The 20,158-nt window shown below is 55.2% G+C and overlaps 1 protein-coding gene across 5 annotated transcripts in view; it reads right to left on the bottom strand.

Annotated features, from left to right (window-relative positions):
• clip1a (CAP-GLY domain containing linker protein 1a) overlaps positions 1–20,158 on the bottom strand; it is a 44,306-nt gene that overhangs the window by 7,405 nt on the left and 16,743 nt on the right. For 2 of the 5 annotated variants that reach the window (XM_035436248.1, XM_035436250.1), the window contains exons 3-20: positions 19,502–20,049; positions 17,874–17,998; positions 17,448–17,664; positions 16,662–16,859; positions 15,988–16,091; positions 15,306–15,366; positions 11,626–11,730; positions 10,046–10,882; positions 9,568–9,684; positions 8,661–8,718; positions 8,297–8,380; positions 7,558–7,714; positions 6,878–7,043; positions 5,854–6,069; positions 2,019–4,724; positions 856–972; positions 566–672; positions 76–196 (exon numbers count right to left, since the gene is read on the bottom strand). In XM_035436248.1, the coding sequence (XP_035292139.1) occupies positions 76–196; positions 566–672; positions 856–972; positions 2,019–4,724; positions 5,854–6,069; positions 6,878–7,043; positions 7,558–7,714; positions 8,297–8,380; positions 8,661–8,718; positions 9,568–9,684; positions 10,046–10,882; positions 11,626–11,730; positions 15,306–15,366; positions 15,988–16,091; positions 16,662–16,859; positions 17,448–17,664; positions 17,874–17,998; positions 19,502–20,049 (6,044 nt within the window). The remainder of the gene's footprint in view (positions 1–75; positions 197–565; positions 673–855; positions 973–2,018; positions 4,725–5,853; positions 6,070–6,877; positions 7,044–7,557; positions 7,715–8,296; positions 8,381–8,660; positions 8,719–9,567; positions 9,685–10,045; positions 10,883–11,625; positions 11,731–15,305; positions 15,367–15,987; positions 16,092–16,661; positions 16,860–17,447; positions 17,665–17,873; positions 17,999–19,501; positions 20,050–20,158) is intronic. The other 3 variants (XM_035436249.1, XM_035436253.1, XM_035436251.1) reach the window with 3 other exon arrangements.

Here is a 20,158-nt window from a genome sequence, read left to right as displayed (position 1 = left end):
GCGGAGAGCACTGGGCCAGGATAGGGAGGCGGGATGTTGGGGCGGGACAGGGGGCGGGGCGTGCGTCAGGCTCACCTTCTTGCGGTCGCTGACTTCCTGTCTGCTGCTGCCCAGCTCCTCGGCCAGCTTCCTGTTCTCCTCCTGCAGCGCTGCCAGGCTCCGGCCCTCCTCCCCCGTGGCCCGCTTCAGCTCCTCTCTGAGGAGGAGCAGGAGGAAGAGGAGGAGGAGCAGGAGGGAGGGAGGAAGAGGGAGGTCGGGGTACCAGCTGTCAGTCATCAGGTTCATTATTATATACTTACTTTCATTGGGGGTCAAGGTTACCGACTTACTAGTGTGCACGTGTGTGTGACTATTGTTGTGTATAACCAACTGTACTGTGTATGAAAGTCTATATTGGTGTGTACATGAATGTGTCTGTCTGTATGTGTACACACGTGAGTATGTCAGTCTGAGTGTGCACACCGGTGCAGACACACACACACACACACAAACACAGACACAGACACACACACACACACACAGACACACACACACACTCGTCACACTGTGTAAGCTGAACACTCACATCTCTTTGCACAAGCTGTTCGCTCGTTGGGTCTCTGCAGCGAGCTTCTCTTTGGCCCGGCTCAGCTCCTCCTGGTGCCTGGAGCTCTGCTCCTGCAAGGCCCCCAGCTGCGAATAAAACCAGCACTCAGTCAACATTCAGCAACAGAGTCTCGTCTCGCAGAACAGATTTCTCAACATTCTTGCCCTCGACAGGCCAGACAAGTTTAAGGCACGGTGGTATTTCCGTGGAAAGATATAAAAGGAGGGAAAGTGCCAGACTCTCTGCGATCTCCACCCCGCCCCTCTCACCTGCTGCTCCACTTCCTGTTTGGAGCCTCTGCTCTCCTCCAGCAGGGCCTGCACCCGGCTCTTCTCCTGCGTCAGCTGCTCCAGGGCCTGAGCGGTCTGTTCTGCCGACTGCGCAGCCTGCGCAGAGGGGCACAGGGCCACCGTGTTAACACAGCCTGAACGCCCAGAGAACCCCGCTAAAGCTGGGGTCTCAAACGCAGGCCGCTGTCGCTAACAGACGCCGCTAACTATTACCGCTATGACCATCCACATCTCCCAAATCCCTCTAGTTAAGAAAACACTGAGACCATGAATGATTGTCAGTGCTGTGCAGCGCGAAATTATTGTTATTCATTATGCCATGCCCATTACATCACTACATTAATTGACATGCTGTAATTAAAGAAGAGTTAGCCAGACGTGGAATCCATTCCAAATGTAATTCAGATCCTCAATAAAAGAGGGTTGCAGTGATTCTCCCCGATTACCTACAGCACATGTCTACGAGATCAAATTATAACTGCCATGGTCTCAATCTGATTGAACAGCACAACCAGCTAATTTCAATGGCCCAAAATTTCATTGACTCCAGGTGGGGATTTCTGCTTCAGAACCTGTGGAGCAAAATGCAATCCAATTCCAATGCTACTGCCAAAATATATTATATTATTCGGTCAAACAATAACTAAGAAACCCATCCTAATCTATCCCCTTAATCAGCCGAATATCATTTTCATTAAATAAAAATAAATAAATAAATAAATAAATAAAAAGGTATCTCTCCACTGACACAAAAATTTCCAATGATCATTTCCATCCACAGGTTTCTGAACAGATGCTACATCACTACATTAGTCACAGAACCAATTATGACACACATTTTAAACCAATTAAACACACAGCCTGGAACCAAACATGTTGGAACCAAACGGTTTCTCACAGAGGTGGCAAACTAGCCCACGAGGACCGAGGCACTTCATACCATCCAACTGCAGAATACTACGAGCAAATTAACACGGTTAGTAAGAGAAATGAAGGATGGGAATTAAAAAGGAAACCAGGCAAGCGTGCGTTGCTAAAGCGTTGCTAAAGCATTGCTAAAGCGTTGCTAGAACGATCGGGCCGTTCTGCCAGTGGGGTTAGCGGGGTTAGTGGGCAGGTGTTAGCAGCGGTGTACCGTGTACCTCAAGCTGTTTGGATAAAGTGTTTGTGTGAAGGGCCGCCAGCTCGGTGGCTTTCACAGCCTGCTGGTCCCTCTCCCTGAGCAGGGCGTCTCTCTCCTCCCGCAGGGCGCTCAGGGCGGAGGACAGCGCCCCCTGTGCGCGGGAGGCCTCGGCGGCTCCCTCGCGGGAGACTCGCTGCGCCTCCTCCAGCCGGGCCGTTTCGGCGCGGAGCGCTCGGTTCGCCTCCTCCTGCTCCGTGCGGGCAGCCCGCGCCTCCTCCACCTCCTTCAGGAGCCGGGAACGCTCCTCTTTGCCCGCCTCCAGGTTGCTGCGGAGGGACACGACCCCCTGCTCCTGTTGGGCCTTGAGGGACAGAAGTTCGGCTTTCTCTTCAGCTAAAGCAGCGACCTCCCTGCCCAGCTCTCCCAGTCTCCCACTAAGGCCTTCCCGCTCTGAAACCAGGCTCCCCTTTTCCTGCTCGCTCATTTTCTGCTGGGACTTCAGGGCCTCCAGCTCTTGGGTCACGGAGACTTTCGCCTCTTGTACTTCCTTCAGACTGGCGGCGAGTTCCTGTTTGGCCAGGGCCGCCGTAGAGACCTGCTGACTCAGTTCCTGCTGTTCAGACTCCATCTGGGCCTTCTCCTCCAACAGACGCTGCTTCTCGGTGAGCAGCTCTCCATGAGAGGCCTTCAGCTGCTCCATCTCGCTCCGCATCCTGCCCTGCTCGGAGACCGTCACCTCCTGTTTGCCACGGAGGGAGGCCAACTCCGTCTTCAGGCTCGACTCAGACTGGAGGAGCTGGGTTTTCTCCTGGGTCAGAGCGGACAGCTCTTTCTGGAGGTCCTCTACCCTTCTGCACAGGTCCTCCTTCGCGGAGGCCAGCTCACCTTGCTCTCGGACGCTGGTCTCCAGCTGGGACTCCAGAACCCCTTTGGCCTGGGAGAGAGACTCGCTCTGGGTGGAGAGGTCTCCCTTCTGGGCCAGAAGGTCCTCTTTGTCCTTCTGCAGCCGCACCAGGGACTCCTTCAGCTCGGCATGCTGGGAAGCCTGGGAGTCCCGCTCTGACTTTAGGGCGTCCCCCTCCCGCCCCAGGTCTGTCCGCACGCGCTCAGTTTCGTCCTTCAGTTTCTGGTTTTCCTCCGCGAGTGCCGCTTTGTCCTTCTCGAGCGCTTCGGCATCAGAGCACTTTTTCTGAAGCTGGGCCTGGAGGTCCGCTCTCTCTCGCTGGAGGGAGGCCTTTTCGACTTCAGCTTCCTCAGCCTTCTTCTTCGCCTCATCCAGCTTCGCTGTCAGAGTTGTCCTAGCCTCCAGCAGGCCGGAGTTCTCCTTGCTCGAGTTCTCCAGCTGTTCCTTCACGGTTTGGACGTCTCCTGCCAACCGGTCCCTCTCCTGCGCTACAGCGGCCTTCTCCGAGATCTCCCTCTCGTGCTTCTCCAGCAGATCTCCCTTCTCCCGCTCCAGACGCTCGTTCTCCGACCTCTGCTGCTGAACGGTGGATTCCAGGGCCGTCTTCTCTTTCTGCAGGGAACCGGAGCTCTTCTCTGCTTCGGTGAGCTTCAGAGCCAGCTCGGCCTTCTCTCGGCCTGCAGACTCCACTTCCTGCTGAAACTTCTCCTTGGCAACAGCTGCCTCTTGACTGGTAAGACGGAGCTTCTCCTCCAACTCCTCCTTTTCCTTCAGAAGGACCTCTTTCTCTGAGCAGGTCTTCCGCTGGGCAGCCAGCAGGTCTTCCTTCTCCTGCAGCAGGTGGAGTCTCTCTGAGTCAGTGACGTCTCGGCTGGTTTTGCTTTCATCGAGCATTTTGGCTAAGCTTTCTTTGGAGGCCCGCAGCTCATCGCTGTCGCGGACGGACTTCTCCAGGTCCTTCTTCGCGGCGTACAGCTGGTCCTGAAGCTCCTTTTTCTCCGCCTGAAGGGCCTCCTTGTCAGAACCAAATGACAGAACTTGAGCGAGCGCCTCCCCCTTTTCCTTCTCCAGGGTGTCCCTCTCTGCCTGCAGCTGGCTGTTCCTGGTGCAGAGATCTTCCTTCTCTGCGTGCAAAGAGGACAGTTTGGCCTGCAGCTCCGAGGTCCCGGCATCCCAGGCGCTCTTCTCTTTCCTCGCAGCGTCTCTCTCCACCTCAAGGCTCTCCTTCTGAGACTTCAGCTCCTCGCTGCTCTGTTTGAGCTCTTCCTGGATGTTGTCCTTCTCCTCGCACACCTTCTCATAGTCCTGAGCCAGCTGCTTCCTGTTGGCCTCCTGCAGCATGATCTCCTGCTGGTACCTGATGAGGACTTCCTGTTTCTCCGCGATGGTCTTCCGGAGCTCCTCCACCTTGGCCGAGCGTTCCGCTTCGGCGTTCCGGAGGTTCCCGTTTTCCGCTTCCGCCTTCTCCACGCTGGCCCGCAGCTCGTCCGCAGCCCGGGAGAGTTCGGCCTTCTCCGCCGACAGCTCGGCCTTCTCTCGCTCCAGCTGCGCGTTCCCGGAGAGCTGCTCCTCCTTCTCCTGCTCGAGCTGCTCCTTCAGCGAGCGCAGCTCCTCGCTGTTCGAGGAGAGGTCCCGGTGAGCGGACTCCAGGGCGGAGAGCACGGCCTCGCGGTCAGAGAGCCGCGTCTGAAGGTCGCCCCTCTGACCCCTGAGCTCCTCAAGCTCCTCGCAGGCTTTCCCTGACACCACTTTCAGATCCCCCAGCTCTGCGGCCAGCTGCTCGGCCCGCTGCTCGGAGGAGAGTAGCTCAGCAGCGAGAGACTGAAGGAGGAGGAAAGTGGAAAAGAAAAAACAAAAAAAAAAAAGGGGGGAGGGAGGGGGGGGACAGGTGAAATGGGAAAATGAAGTTAAGCAAAACGAATGCAGAAATAATAAATGTAACAGCAGGGCCAGGTTAAAGAAATGTAAGCAAAAACCAAACAGAACCCACAGAACACACGTCACAGAAACCCCAAGAATATGAGCAGACCCACACAACCAAAACAGAACTGGGGAAGGGGGGGGGGGTTATTCTGAGATCAACTGATGGCGATGAATGATGTTCACTGACTTGGCAGAATTGAAAAAAATAATAAATGCATGAACTATGATAAGTACGCTAATGTAATATCATATGAAATAAAATCTGCAATAGGAGGGTCTGACTGCGAGAAGAGTAGACTTTAATAAGAATTCAGGGATTTGTGTTAATAACCTTCATTCCAGACGGAAAAACATACCTGTTGGAATGTTGACAGGAAGCCAATGGTATGAGACACTAGTTTTGATATGTAAGACCATTGTTTAATGGTGCAATTATTTCAAGATGCCCATTCAAATAATTTAACTGAACAAGACATGCATCTTCAAACCCACTCAAGAGATTTGAATGATTAAAAACAAATTAGATGCACAAGGAGCAAGGTGACAGTGTAGTATTACTGCAGAGGAGTACAGTAACTACAATGAGGACATTGTGTATTCATGAAGCACGCAGTAACTGACGTGAGGACGCTGTATTCGTAAAGCATAGTGCACCTGAGAGGAAAGTGGCATTACTCAAACCTGTCTAGAGTTGTGTGGATGAACCGAATCGCTGGTCTCAGTCTGCCATCCACAGTGAAACGCTGAATACTCAGTATTCTAACCGTAGCTGTTGCTAAAGCGCTTAGCATTGGTTCCCTCAAAAAGTATTCTGCTACAAGACCGTACGTTCTGGTTAGCAACTTTGTTTCATCAGAAGTTCTCAGGGATCTGCAGGGGTTTGCCAGCACCTCTAATGAACAACTAAAACACACTCGAGCCAGGGCTGGCACATTCAGACAGGCCGTGAGGAACACACGACGGGCGCTAGCGTTAGCCTGGTAAACGCTAGCAGGTGATTGGCAGGGGCTAACCCCGCCTCCGTTACCTGGGCCTGCTCTTTGTGAGGCTGCAGCTCCGCCACCAGCTGCTCCAGCTCCCTGCTCCTGTCGCGCGCGCCGCTCAGCTCCTCTGCCACCTTCGCCATCTCCGCGCGGAGCTCCTGCAGCTGGGCCGCGTGCCGCCCTGACTCCGCCTCCTGGGCCTTCCCGTGGGCCGCCTGCAGCTCCCTGCTCCGGGCCTGCTCCTGCTCCACGCTCTTCTCCTGCGGAGCGGCAGAACCAGGACGGGTTCACACAGCCTCCCCCCTTAGGGTTTAGGATTCTCATCCGGGCTGGAACCCCCAGTGCTGCCCGCAGGCCCGTCCCACTGCCATCCCTCAGCAGGGCCACCAGTGATCACACAACAGTAGGGTGCTGAACACTATTCACAAGCACAGGAATTACAGCACAAACACTTAAGTCGGGAGTAGGCACGTTTTGTGTGTGTGTGTGTGTGTGTGTGTGTGTGTGTGTGAGGGAGTAGGAGATGGTGTACCGCCATTCCTATTCCAAATCCCGTTCTCCATGCCCACATTCCCAGGTCTGAACCCCGTTCTCCATGCCCATATTCCCAGGTCTGAACCCCGTTCTCCATGCCCACATTCCCAGGTCTGAACCCCGTTCTCCATGCCCACATTCCCAGGTCTGAACCCCGTTCTCCATGCCCACATTCCCAGGTCTGAACCCCGTTCTCCATGCCCACATTCCCAGGTCTGAACCCCGTTCTCCATGCCCACATTCCCAGGTCTGAACCCCGTTCTCCGTGCCCACATTCCCAGGTCTGAACCCCGTTCTCCATGCCCACATTCCCAGGTCTGAACCCCGTTCTCCGTGCCCACATTCCCAGGTCTGAACCCCGTTCTCCATGCCCACATTCCCAGGTCTGAACCCCGTTCTCCATGCCCACATTCCCAGGTCTGAACTCCGTTCTCCGTGCCCACATTCCCAGGTCTGAACCCCGTTCTCCATGCCCACATTCCCAGGTCTGAATCCCGTTCCCGTTCCCGTTGGTGCTCCGGGCCGCTCCCTCACCAGCTGTGCCAGCTGCTCCTGCAGGGCGGCGAGCTCGGTGCGCTGCTGCTCCCTGCTCTCCGCCAGCTCCTGCTCCGCCCGGGCGCGGCCCTGCCTGCCGCTCTCCTCCGCGCGCGCCGCCTGCTCCCTGGCCTCCGACAGCTGGGCCTGCAGCTCCTCCAGCCTCCTGCACAGCCGCAGAGCCGCAGACAGAGGGGCATGCTGGGTAAGACACCGCACCGCTCCCGGGAGCAGACGCTACGGCTTTAGAGCGCAGCGAGACTTCAGCTGAAGAGCAGGAGTAAACTGCCCCCGTTATCAGTGTCCACGGCAACGTTAACTGACCAAGCAGAGCAACACACACTCAGCTGACACAACGCACACGAGAGCAACAGCCTTTACATTACAGGACTCAAACATATACGCTGGAGTGTTTCAGGCAAAGACCCAGGATCTAATATCAGGCAAGCCAGTTCAAGAAACTAGCTGAAATTCTATCCACCCGCCCCCCCCCCCATCCATTATCTAATCCGCTTATACCCCGTCAGGGTTGCAGGGGGGCTGGGCACTATCCCAGCATGCATTGTGCAAGAGAAACTGAAATCAACTTCACAAACTGATGGTCATAATGTAGACTTTTAAAAATTATGTTAAATAACTTCCATTGACCCCCCATTGGGTGGAGGAGCGCCTGGCCACACCTCTCTTTCTGCGTGAGGTCATCGTTCATCTTGGTGAGCTGGGCGGAGCTATCGCCGGAGGACCTCATCATGTCGGCGATGCTGCTCTCCAGCTTGGCCTTGTCCTTGGTCAGCTGGTCCAGCTTCTCCTCCCCCGCCTTCAGCTTCCTCTCGGCTCCTGCAACACCACACCCACACAGAGTTAGGACCCCCATAACCACACCCACACAGTTAGGACCCCCAAAACCAAACCCTCGCAGAGTCAGGACCCCCAAAACCACACCCTCACAGAGTCACGACCCCCCCAAATCACACCCCGTGGAGTCAGGACCCCCAAAACCACACCCTCGCAGAGTCAGGACCCCCAAAACCACACCCTCACAGAGTCACGACCCCCCAAAATCACACCCCGTGGAGTTAGGACCCCCAAAACCACACCCTCGCAGAGTCAGGACCCCCCAAAACCACACCCTCGCAGAGTCAGGACCCCCAAAACCACACCCTCGCAGAGTCACGACCCCCCAAAATCACACCCCGTGGAGTCAGGACCCCCAAAACCACACCCCGTGGAGTCAGGACCCTGTGTGTGTGTGTGTGTGTGTGTGTGCGCGCACGTGTGTGTGTGCACTTGTGTGTGTGTGAGTGTGAGTGTACGTGTGTGTGTGTGTGTGTGTGAGTGTGCATGTACGCGTGCGTGTGCGTGTTTGCACTTGTGTGTGTGTGTGTGCTTATGGAGAGGAGGCCGTTCTCCAGTACTGACCAGAGAGCTGGTTTCTCAGAGTCTCTGTTTCAGAGGTGAGGGATGAACACAGCTCTTCTTTTTTACCCAGTTTATCCAGAGTTTCTGAAATCAGAAAGAAGAAACTCATCAGGACAAATAACACAACTCCAGTAACATCAGGGCCCCTCAAACAAGCGCCAAGTTAGAACATCAACACAATGCACATCATGGACAAAGTATTCTCTCAACAAACTACCAGTGCTTTGATTACTTTCAAAATCACTGCAACCATTGTGCACAGTGGTGTAGTTAATACAAGGTAATGTGACCCTAGAGTGTCCCACTCTGAAAACGGCTTAATTACTAGTTAGGCAAATCTATGGAGAACATGGCCGTCGGTTACCTTGCATAGTTTGTGCAGCTTTTGTCTGTTCCTTTGAGTCTCCATCCAGTTTTTCCTTCTAAAAATAAAAAATAAAAGTACAAATTAATAATGCTGTTTAATGAGCTACAGGGTTAACAGAATCTTACCTCAGCAGGTGACCTGGTCTTCCGTGGCTCAGCAGCGTTTATGTTAACCCAGTACAGCTAATGTTCCCATTTAAAACAGAGAAATGTGTCCCTCTAGTGGTCAAAAAGAGGAACTCACCAGACTCAGAGGAGCTGTACTGGGGCTGTACTCACCAGGGCAGTCAGCCCAGACCCTGGAGCTGTACTGGGGCTGTACTCACCAGGCCCAGACCCTGGAGCTGTACTGGGGCTGTGCTCTCCAGGCCCAGACCCTGGAGCTGTACTGGGGCTGTGCTCTCCAGGCCCAGACCCTGGAGCTGTACTGGGGCTGTACTCACCAGGCCCAGACCCTGGAGCTGTACTGGGGCTGTGCTCTCCAGGCCCAGACCCTGGAGCTGTACTGGGGCTGTACTCTCCAGGCCCAGACCCTGGAGCTGTACTGGGGCTGTACTCTCCAGGGCAGTCAGCCCAGACCCTGGAGCTTTACTGGGGCTGTACTCACCAGGCCCAGACCCTGGAGCTGTACTGGGGCTGTACTCACCAGGGCAGTCAGCCCAGACCCTGGAGCTGTACTGGGGCTGTGCTCACCAGGCCCAGACCCTGGGGCTGTACTCACCAGGCCCAGACCCTGGAGCTGTACTGGGGCTGTGCTCTCCAGGCCCAGACCCTGGAGCTGTACTGGGGCTGTGCTCTCCAGGCCCAGACCCTGGAGCTGTACTGGGGCTGTGCTCTCCAGGCCCAGACCCTGGAGCTGTACTGGGGCTGTGCTCTCCAGGCCCAGACCCTGGAGCTGTACTCACCAGACTGCTGAGCTCCTGTTGCAGGGAGCTCCTCTCCTGCTCCTTCTCTGCCAGGCTCTGCTGCAGGGAGAGCACCTCCTGCTGTCGCGCCTCCAGCTCTTTGGCCACCTCACCAGCCTACAGGCCAACAGGGGGCGCCGTGGCAGAACGGGGAGGAGGCGACCGACAGGCGTAAAATAAACCAGAGAAAGAAAAACGAACATGGGGGGAGAAAAGTCAAACCAAAACAATGAGCGTCAAACGGTGAAAACATAACCCCAAATATGACAAATATAAAACAAATGTAAACAAATTAAAGTATAAAATAATGCATAATATATAGGAATGATAATTAAAATATGACTAAATTGAAGGTACAAATAACTGAAAAATGATGTCAGAATCTAAATAATGATAGCAGAAATGAAAGGACTTGTGGAGGGGTGTGGGGTTGGGGTTTGGGGTGGGGGGGTGTGGGTTTGGGGGGGTGGGGACCAACCTTGCCGCCCTGCTCCAGGACCCTCCCCTCTGCGGCCTGCAGCTGGGCCCTCAGGCTCTGGGCCTCCTGGTTACCTTGGGCGTGCTGTGCTCGGACGGCCTCCAGGGCGGCGCTCAGGCACTGCGCCTCCTCGGCCCGCTCCCTCAGGCCCTGCAGCTGCGCCTCCTGCTGCGCCACCCTCTCCTCCAGCGGCTCCAGCTCCTTTACCTTCAGCTCCGCGGTGTGGAGCTTGCCCAGCGCGTCCTCCATCTCCACCAGGTGCTGCTCCTCCGCGCTCTCCAGACGGGAGCGCAGCGCCTCCTCCAGCTTCTCCTTCTCCTCCGTGGCCTCCTGCAGCTCCGCCTGCATCCTCTGGCGGGCGCTCTGGAGCTCCAGCAGCTCGGCGGCCTGCGCCCCCGCCCCCTGGCTGACGGACTGCTTCAGGGCCCCCAGGGCCTGCTGGTGGCCGGCGGCGGCGGCCTGCAGCTTGGAGCTCCAGAGCTGGACGGCGTCGGCGCTCTCCCGCTCGGCCTGCTGCAGCCGGGCCCTCAGCTGCTCCGCCTCGCGCCCCGCCTCCTCGGCCGCGCCCCGCAGGCGCTGCAGCTCCTGGGCGTGCGCTTGCTCCGCCCCCTCCAGGCGTGCGCGCAGCGCGGTCAGCTGACCCTGGTGCTCGGCGGCCTGGGCGGACAGCTGCGCCCGCAGGGCCCCCACCTCCTCCAGCAGCGGGGACGTGGCGTCCCCGACCTCCGACCCCGCCGCGGACTCCAGACGCAGCCGCAGGTCGGCCGCCTCCTTGGCCCGCAGCGACAGGTCCCGCTCCAGCTCCATGATGCGAGACTTCTCCGAAACCGTGGCTACCTACGAGGAGGGGGGGGGGGGGGGGGCACGTGGTATACTCAGTGCAGCGGTGGCTAAACTGGGTCCCCACCAGTCTGCCTGATCACTGCAGAGTTTAGGGCCTGTTTGGAACTCCTGGAAGATGCCAAATCAGTGGCAAGTGTGTCTGCATGTGTATATGTTAAATTAACACGTTTCTGTTACTGGGCACCACAAGCTCTATATTAGTGAGAATCAAGTGCCTATACGTGACCCAAGATTACTTGCCGGCCTATTTACAATTGACGAATAAAAGCAATTTTTCGTATAATTGTATAATTCGGTATAATTATAAGACATAATTGTAAAATAAATTAGCTTACAAATTATCGACTATACACAATCTTTTAAGTCATATCGGTGATATCTCATGCCTAGAGCGTCTGCTAAATGCCTGTAGTGGAATGTACTGGTTCAGACTGCTCTGGCGTCCCTCCCTGTCCTGAGCTCTGTTTCAGACGGCTCTGGCGTTCCGGCTGTCCTTACCGTGTGGAAAGTAAGAGGAGGCGCGTAAGGGAGAGCTGGGATAGGGCCTTCTCCCCGCCCTTCTCCCACGCTCCCGTACCGCTAAAAAGCAAAGAGAGGACGCCAGCGTTCTCAGGCCAGGTCGGCGAGAGGAGGGGGAGGGGGCGTGAAACCCCGCCCCTCCCAAGAGACGTCTTTCGTGCGACCCCCCCCCCGCCACCCCCCCCCCCCACACACCCCCGCCTAGCGAGATCCATTACCCTAGTGTCTTCTAACTCGCGCTGGAGTTTGTCAGCTTTGGTCTTTTCAAAGAGCAGGCTCTGTTCGAGTTCCTTAATGTGGGCGTGCTCCAGTTTGGTCTGCGTCTGTTAGTAAGAGAGGGGAGAAGGAAGAGAACACACCAGTGCCACCATCACATGCCAGCCCCACGCGCGAGGGGGAGGAGCCTCATGCAGGCCAGGCCAACGGCCCCTCCCACCAGCCAGGATTCAGCAGCGGGGAGAGAGAGGGGATGGGGAGGGGGCGGGGTCAGTGGGAGGGGGTGGGGTCAGAGGGGAAAGGGGGCGGGGTCAGTGGGAGGGGGCGGGGTCAGAGGAAAATGGGGTGGATACAGTGGAGGGGGTGGAGTCAGGGAAAAGGGGCCGGGTCAGGGAGAGGGGAGCGATGCATTCTCATTGGTTGGGATTAGAGCATGGCCTGGAGTTGAAAAGGTCCGGTGAGAGGAAATAACATGCAGCGGCAAACTCAAAATCTTACTGGCCAAAGAGCCAAGGTCAGAGGGCAGATGAACAAAGGAGAAATGAGCGCACTGATTAAATTTAGGGAAAAAACCTCAATGGACTTTGATCACATCTTGCTCATAATCGGGGACTGCAAATATCAATAAAAAGGGCCTCCAGGACTAACAAGGTAAGATGGCCGCTTATTCCATTTTTATGATGTGATCAAAACCATTTTTCTCCCCAGTGAGGCAAACATGAGCAGTTAATGAAAAACAAAACCAAAATACCATAAACCACCAGAAGCAATTTAATAATAACCATTTTACGGTGTATAAGACACTAAATGATTTTTAAAAATAAAACGGGGCAAATTTGAACAGAAAGCCAGTGAAAGCCGTTTGATTGGATCTCCTGGGTCACATGGTCTAAATGTGACTCACACACACAAGGGTGACCAGTGATGATGGCCAGTAACTCTCACTTCAGGGTTTACAGCTCAACATTGCATCATTATTATTATTATTATTATATTATTATTTCTGTCATTATTTCATCACAAAAAAAGCGCACGTGTATAGTTTTTATTTCAGAAAGCATCATGCATTGCACACCATTAATCAAGTCATTGCTGGAAGTAGTGTGTGGTTAGTGCTGTCATAAATGCCCTCCAACATCGGAAGGGGGAAATAAATGGAAAATTCTACCCTGGGGGGGGTGGTTTTAAAAGGAGAATTTCAGCGTGGAGGTGCAGATACTCCGGCGAGAGTCCTGGAACAGGTGCACTGAGGACAGACAGCGGAATGAGTCTGAGGACAACGAGCACACTGAGCCTGCCTGTACCCTGCTCAGCACTGCTGTAGCACACCGAGCCTGCCTGTACCCTGCTCAGCACTGCTGTAGCACACTGAGCCTGCCTGTACCCTGCTCAGCACTGCTGTAGCACACTGAGCCTGCCTGTACCCTGCTCAGCACTGCTGTAGCACACTGAACCTGCCTGTACCCTGCTCAGCACTGCTGTAGCACACTGAACCTGCCTGTACCCTGCTCAGCACTGCTGTAGCACACTGAGTCTGCCTGTACCCTGCTCAGCACTGCTGTAGCACACTGAACCTGCCTGTACCCTGCTCAGCACTGCTGTAGCACACTGAGCCTGCCAGTACCCTGCTCAGGACTGCTGTAGCACACTGAGCCTGCCTGTATCCTGCTCAGCACTGCTGTAGCACACTGAGCCTGCCTGTACCCTGCTCAGCACTGCTGTAGCACACTGAGCCTGCCTGTACCCTGCTCAGCACTGCTGTAGCACACTGAGCCTGCCTGTACCCTGCTCAGCACTGCTGTAGCCCACTGAGCGTGCCCGTACCCTGCTCAGCACTGCTGTAGCACACTGAGCCTGCCTGTACCCTGCACAGCACTGCTGTAGCACACTGAGCCTGCCTGTACCCTGCTCAGCACTGCTGTAGCACACTGAGCCGGTACCTGGAGGTCAGAGCACTGCAGCGCTTCTGAAAGCAGGGCTCACTGCCTCCCTGTCCACGGCAGGGCTAACAGGCTAACAGGCTAACAGGTAGCCTCTCTGAGGCCCACGGCCTCCACAGCATACGAGGGAAAGGAGGAGGAGCAACTGCTGGGCTGCTACCTGGGGATTGGACAGGTGGAGCGCGGGGGGAGTGGGCGGAACAACCCTGCGAAACTACAACATCCATTCTCTCCCAAAAACATCCCCACTGGACCAACAGAACATGGAGCACCCTAATCCAGCCCTAAACTGGCCCGCCCTTCACTAATCACAGCACTCTCACATTTCACTTCCCACAGTCCTGTGCTTCCGGATCGGGACGCTGCGTGGCGGGATGAGCACCCTGCCGGTCACGGCTCGGGGGGGGGTATTTTTAACTGCCCTCAGGCGGGTCGGGTCCTGTCCGTTTCTATTTCCAGAGGTCCTGAAGGCAGCAGTATCCCACTGGCAGTCAGCTGACTACACCGCTACATTTTTATTCTTCCTGCAGTATCAGTTGCATCAAACACAGCTGAAGCCTTTCACTTACTGTCCTACAGCCTCCAGAAGCTCTTTACAGACTAATATAGCCACTGTTTTACAGCCTGTGGTCAATACTGTTGACTCAATAGCACAGTAGCTTTTCCCCAAACTCAAATAGCCACCACCATTACAATTGAGTCCGACATCCCACATCTCCTGCAGGGCTGCTGGCTGCTCAGCCATTTGCAAACACAGGAAAGTGATGCGTATTCGTCAATCCCCTTTCTTCTGTTAAGCACGTACGGAATCAGACTCTGTAAAAGGCTTATAACTTTTATAAGATTTGCACATTCAGACAGTGTAATATCTCAGACTATCGTGGCGGATTGTGGTCTAATCTGCAGACTCCTCCACCGATGACTGCAGCCTGTTATATAAGCCGAAGGGATAGGAGCCTGCAGCCTGCTGTATAACCTAAAGGGATAGGAGCCTGCAGCCTGCTGTATAACCTAAAGGGATAGGAGCCTGCAGCCTGCTGTATAAGCTAAAGGGATAGGAGCCTGCAGCCTGCTATATAAGCCAAAGGGATAGGAGCCTGCAGCCTGCTGTATAAGCTAAAGGGATAGGAGCCTGCAGCCTGCTATATAAGCCAAAGGGATAGGAGCCTGCAGCCTGCTGTATAAGCTAAAGGGATAGGAGCCTGCAGCCTGCTGTATAAGCTAAAGGGATAGGAGCCTGCAGCCTGCTGTAAACAGCCTGTATTTACTGGGTTTTGGCCCTTAAATTTCATCATCATAACATCTGACCAAACTAAAATCAAAAGCTGCCAGTTTTTAATGACCTCTTTAGTGTATCCCAGTTAGAGAATAAAGAGCTATATGATGCTGATTGGTGATTAGGCATTAAGACGCAGTCTAAGCCAAGCAGGATTGTGATTGGTTAAGAACCTGGACCTGTGATTGGGTTATGAACAGGACTGAAGAGTGGGGTTCATAGCTTCCCAAGGGGTGACCCATCATGCTCTCTCTCTCTTTCTCTCTCTGAGAGCAACCAAACTGAGCGTCGCCATGGAGACTCATTACAGGGTCCGGTTTGAGGGACACTGGTGTTGTCTTACGGTGTGTGTGTGTGTGTGTGTGTGTGTGTGTGTGTGCGTGCGGATCGGTGTCTTACTGCGTATGTGTGTGTGTGTGTGTGTGTGTATGCACGCGTGTGTGTGTGTCACTTGGTGTCCATTTACCTCCAGGTCACCTTTGGTAATGCAAGCTTCCTCCACGCGGAACTGAAGGTCTTCCACTTTCCTGTCACACAGAGCAGGGGACAGTCAGCACTTTACTTAAGCCACCCCACACCTGTCCGTCTGTCTGCACCAAACCCACATCTCAGTCCGTCCGTCTGTCTGTCCGTGCCAACCCCACAACTCAGTCCGTCTGTCTGTCTGTGCCAACCCCACATCTCAGTCTGTCTGTCTGTCTGTGCCAACCCCACATCTCAGTCCGTCCGTCTGTCTGTCTGTGCCAACCCCACAACCCTCTCTGCCCATCTGTGCCAACTGTTCACCTCTCTCTCTCTCATACCATTCTACCAATTCTCCTGCTTTACCTGCTCACCAGCAAATGGCTCAAGTCAATTTCAACTCAGCCAATTTAAGAAATATTAAAGTCCGGCCATGAACTGAAAACCCTCACAGAACATAATGGGCACCTTTAATTCCAGGAACTGAGCTTCAGCTGTTTCCCTGAACTGAAGTGGGACAGACCCCTACCCTGCTGCTCACCCCCTCGCCCGTTTCCCACAATGCACCACCTGTCAAACTCTCTAAACAGCTCGCTACCTTCTCAATTCTCTTCCACTATGACCCTCATCTGTTTTCCTCTTCAACCTGTGATCCCCCCCTTGCCCCCCCCTCACCCCCTCCTCACCTCTTCTCCTCCTCCAGCTGGTTCAGCAGTTCCACCTTGTCCTTATCTGCAGCCTCCACCAGGGTGCGCAGGTGGTCCATCTTAGCCTCCATCTCCAACACATACTGAGACGCGCACAAACACACGCACGCAAACACATGCACACAAACACGCAAACGTACGCACGCAAACACAAACACACGCAAACGTACGCAAACAAACACACGGGAGCAAAAACCCAGTCAGCACCCAGCTTACACTGGATCAAAAATAAACACCCTGGCTATGTCCGAACATCCCTCCCAACTACTGTGACTACTGTTTACTAAGCACACTGCATACCCTTTAGTGTGCGATGGGCAGTATGTGGAAAAACATCCTCCATACTATTTTCCAGCCATGCTGTAAAAGTGTCGTAATGCTCAGGTGTCGCTGAAGGAAAGCGCCAGGAGAGCTGTGCGTCATGTTTACGGGACCAAAATGGTCGTTCACTTCCTGAATAGCGCGCTTCCGAACACATACACAACAAAATCAGCACATCATCCTGGGATTTTACGTAGGCTACATTTCGCCAACTTGAACTTTCTCATCCAGAGTACTCGACAACTATACTCAATAGTAGAAAAAGTGTGCAGATTCGGACAGGGCCCGTGTGCTGCTCTGAGGGGGCGGGGCCCTGCGCAGGCCACACCCACCTGCTCCTGGCCCTCCCGCAGTACGGTGAGCTCCTGCTCCACCTCGCCCACGTGGCTGGTTGCCTTGGCGACCTCGGCGCGCTCCAGGTCCCGCTCGGCCAGCAGCTGCTCGATGTGCTGCTGCTTCTCCTTCAGCGCCTCCTGCAGGGCGGTGGTGCCCGAGATCTTCCGCGTGTATCGGGAGGACGTCTCCGTCAGCTGAGGGAGAGCGCGTTATTCACGTTTCATTCATGCTTCATTCACTCATACCCTTTATCCTTCGTGCAATGACCCACAAACACTGTCTGACAGCAGGCGGCACTGTGTGACAGTAAGATATGCGTTTGACAGGAAGTGGGGTAGTGTTACAGGATCTTGTGACAGGAAGTGTCTGTAGATCATGTGACAGGAAATGAGGATGTGTCTGTGGATCTGGAGACCGAAAGTGATGCAATATCTGTGGATCATGTGAAGGAAAAGTGGGGTATTGTCTGTGGATCATGAGACAGGATTTGAGGTTGTGTCTGTGGATCATGTGACAGGAAGTGGGGCAGTGTCTGAGGATCTCATGACAGGATTTGAGGTTGTGTCTGTGGATCATGTGACAGGAAGTGGGGCAGTGCCTGTGGAACATGTGACAGGAAGTGGGGCAGTGTCTGAGGATCTCATGACAGGATTTGAGGTTGTGTCTGTAGATCATGTGACAGGAAGCGGGGCAGTGCCTGTGGATCATGTGACAGGAAGCGGGGCAGTGCCTGTGGATCATGTGACAGGAAGTGGGGCAGTGTTCAGGGCAGCAGGCCTCACCAGGCCGGTGCGGCTGGGCTTCCCGCTGACGGAGGAGGCCACGGAGCTCATGGAGCTGATGGAGGAGGCGCTGGGGCTGCGCTTGAGGCCGGAGGGCGTGGTCACCACCTTGCGCGCGGCGGCCTTGGCCTTGGCGGGCGTGGTGGAGGGGAAGCCGATGCGGGTCACCTTGTGCACCGGGGCGAACAGGCCGTACTTGGGCTGGCACTGGAAATACCTGCAGGGACCAGGATTACCGTACACAGCCATGTAAGTGAATCTGGGTTTGGCTTTTGGGGATGTTCAGAAAGTGGAAAGTAACCAAGCAGCTCTTCAGTAAGGGGCATTATTGTGTGCGGTAAGGATGAAGGTGCGGTAAGGAGCAGTGCCGGGGGGGTGGGGAGGCAGCAGCGGGGGTGGGGGGGGGGGGGGGTGGGGGGGGGTTACCTGGTTCCTGCCACGGCCCCGTCGTTCTTCCCCAGCGGCTCGTCCAGCTCCACGCCGCACCACTCCCCCTTCGCAAAATCCGTCTCCCCCAGGAAACGCACCACGCCCGCCTTCGTCCCCCCCACCTGAGGACAGAGGAACGCCGGCATGAACAAACTGAGCGAGACCATACGGACCAGAGTTATAAACCCATACATAAGACGTTAAAATATCTGTTCAATAAAAAAAAACAACAAACACAACACAAAAAATGTACCTCTTATGCTTCAAGAAAAAAAAAAAGTAAAAACATTAAAACAGTCCTGATAAACTGAGCCTGGAAGTTCTTTAAGATGCTGAATATCTGGCAGGAGGCGGGGGGGGGGTGGGGTGCAGACAGTTAGGGGCGCACATCGCACACATGCACAGCAGATGGACAGCGAGCAGCCTGCTGTTTATTTGGGGGGGGGGGGGGGGCAGCCCTCCCTCAGCAGGCCGACACAGAGTGCATGCCTCTGGAAAACAGAAACCATTTGGCTTCAATCCTGTGACTTCCCACAACCCTCAGGACAGCAGAATCACTTCCTGTTCTTCTGACTGAAGGCCAACCTCAGACTGAAGTGTGACTCACTTCCTGTTCCCACCTCCACCGGCCCCTCCCACCCCCAGCCACTATCATTTTACGTAAATACTTCAGGAATGTCATAGTATGCTTTGGGATTTTATATGGATGTCAGCTGTGTAAATATTATGGCTCTAAGCTGTGATAGGTCGGCTTGCGGTTGGTGCTTCAGTGACGTTGCACACACACACACACACACACACACACACACACTAGCCTGAGAATGCAGCTAGTCAGGTCTGGCACCACTGCACACACATGACTCAGACTGGAGCATAACCGGCCTCCTGTACTGCAGGACGCTCTGAAGAAGGGAGTGGAATGAATGCATGCACTGGAATGTGCTGCACTATAATGCAATATGCTGTAATGTAATGCAACACAATGCAGCGTACTGTATAGTATGTAACACACCGTATTGTAAAGTGCTGCACGGACGGCACGAGGGCAGTTTGTTTTTGTGTTTTTGTTTAGTTTGCAGCAGACACTGACCGCATTATTCCACTCCCGTCTCCCACTGACACGACACAACACGCCATAAATCTGCCCAGAGGCACAAAGGGACATATGTGCACAGCACCCAGAGCAGCCGCTGCGCTCCCATAGGGCACATTACCCCCCCCCCCCCCCCCCCCCCCCCTCAAACGCACAAGCAGGCGGCGTCTGTTCCTGACCCACAGCAGACTGCGAAAACGCTGAACCCAGCAACGCTCAGCTCAGCGTTCAGTATTTCAGCACACGATGAAACTGCCTGTGTGTGTGTGGACATTATTTCAGTATACTCTTCACTAAAGCATACTCACTACTTCACTGCTTTACGGAGGTATACTCACTACCTTATTTCAGCACCTCTTACAAACACCTCCCTAGTTCCTCATTGTAGGAGGTCTTTCCACCCCCCCCCCCCCCCCCGGATATGTATGGTACTCAGGTGAGTCCCTGCCCTGGACCAGGACGTCCCGCAGCAGCAGGAGGGGCTCCCCTAATCGGACGGGACGGGGGGAGGGGTGGGGGGCGGAACACTCACCAGCACTCGGTCGCCCATCTTCAGCTCCCTCTCTCCCTTCTTCACCGAGCCTGTTTCCGACAGGTTGGAGACCGACTCGCTGCCCGCCCGCACCAGGCTGGAGGGCGGGGTGGCCTTCTTAGCGGCGGGGGTGGCGGTGGTGGCGGGTGGGGCGGTGGCGGTGGGGGTCGCTGGGGGGGCGGGGCTCGCCGCGGGGGCGGGGCTCTGGGAGGCGGAGCCGGAGGGCGTGGGAGAGGCCGCTCGGGACGAGGGCGCGGTCTGGGTGCCGTTGGCCTCGCCCTCGGTGCGGGACAGTTTGGAGGGGCGGGTGAAGATCCCGCGCAGCGCCTCACACTGGAAGTAGCGCACCCCGGCAACCGAGCCGTCGTTCTTCCCGATTGGCTCGTCCAGCACAATCCCCGCCCACTGTCCCGGGGCGAACTGCGTCTCTCCCAGGAACTGCACGAAGCCGGGCTTGTTCCCGTTCACCCAAACCCGCTCCCCCACCTGGAAGCTCTCCCCCCCATCCTCGGCCTCTGCGGGAGGGGGAGGGGCCGACTTGGGCCCTGCTGGAGGGGGGCAGAGATAAATTAGGCTCATTTCACTCCATTTCTCTCTCACAGCTCTGCTGCCACTTCAGTGCAGGTGTGCAGTATCACACTGGGGCAACATCACCCT

This window comes from Anguilla anguilla, chromosome 10, assembly GCF_013347855.1.
Source record: "Anguilla anguilla isolate fAngAng1 chromosome 10, fAngAng1.pri, whole genome shotgun sequence".
NCBI lineage: Eukaryota > Metazoa > Chordata > Actinopteri > Anguilliformes > Anguillidae > Anguilla > Anguilla anguilla.
The sequence above is the reverse complement of the archived record's forward strand: the minus strand, read 5'-3'. Positions and strand labels throughout refer to the sequence as shown.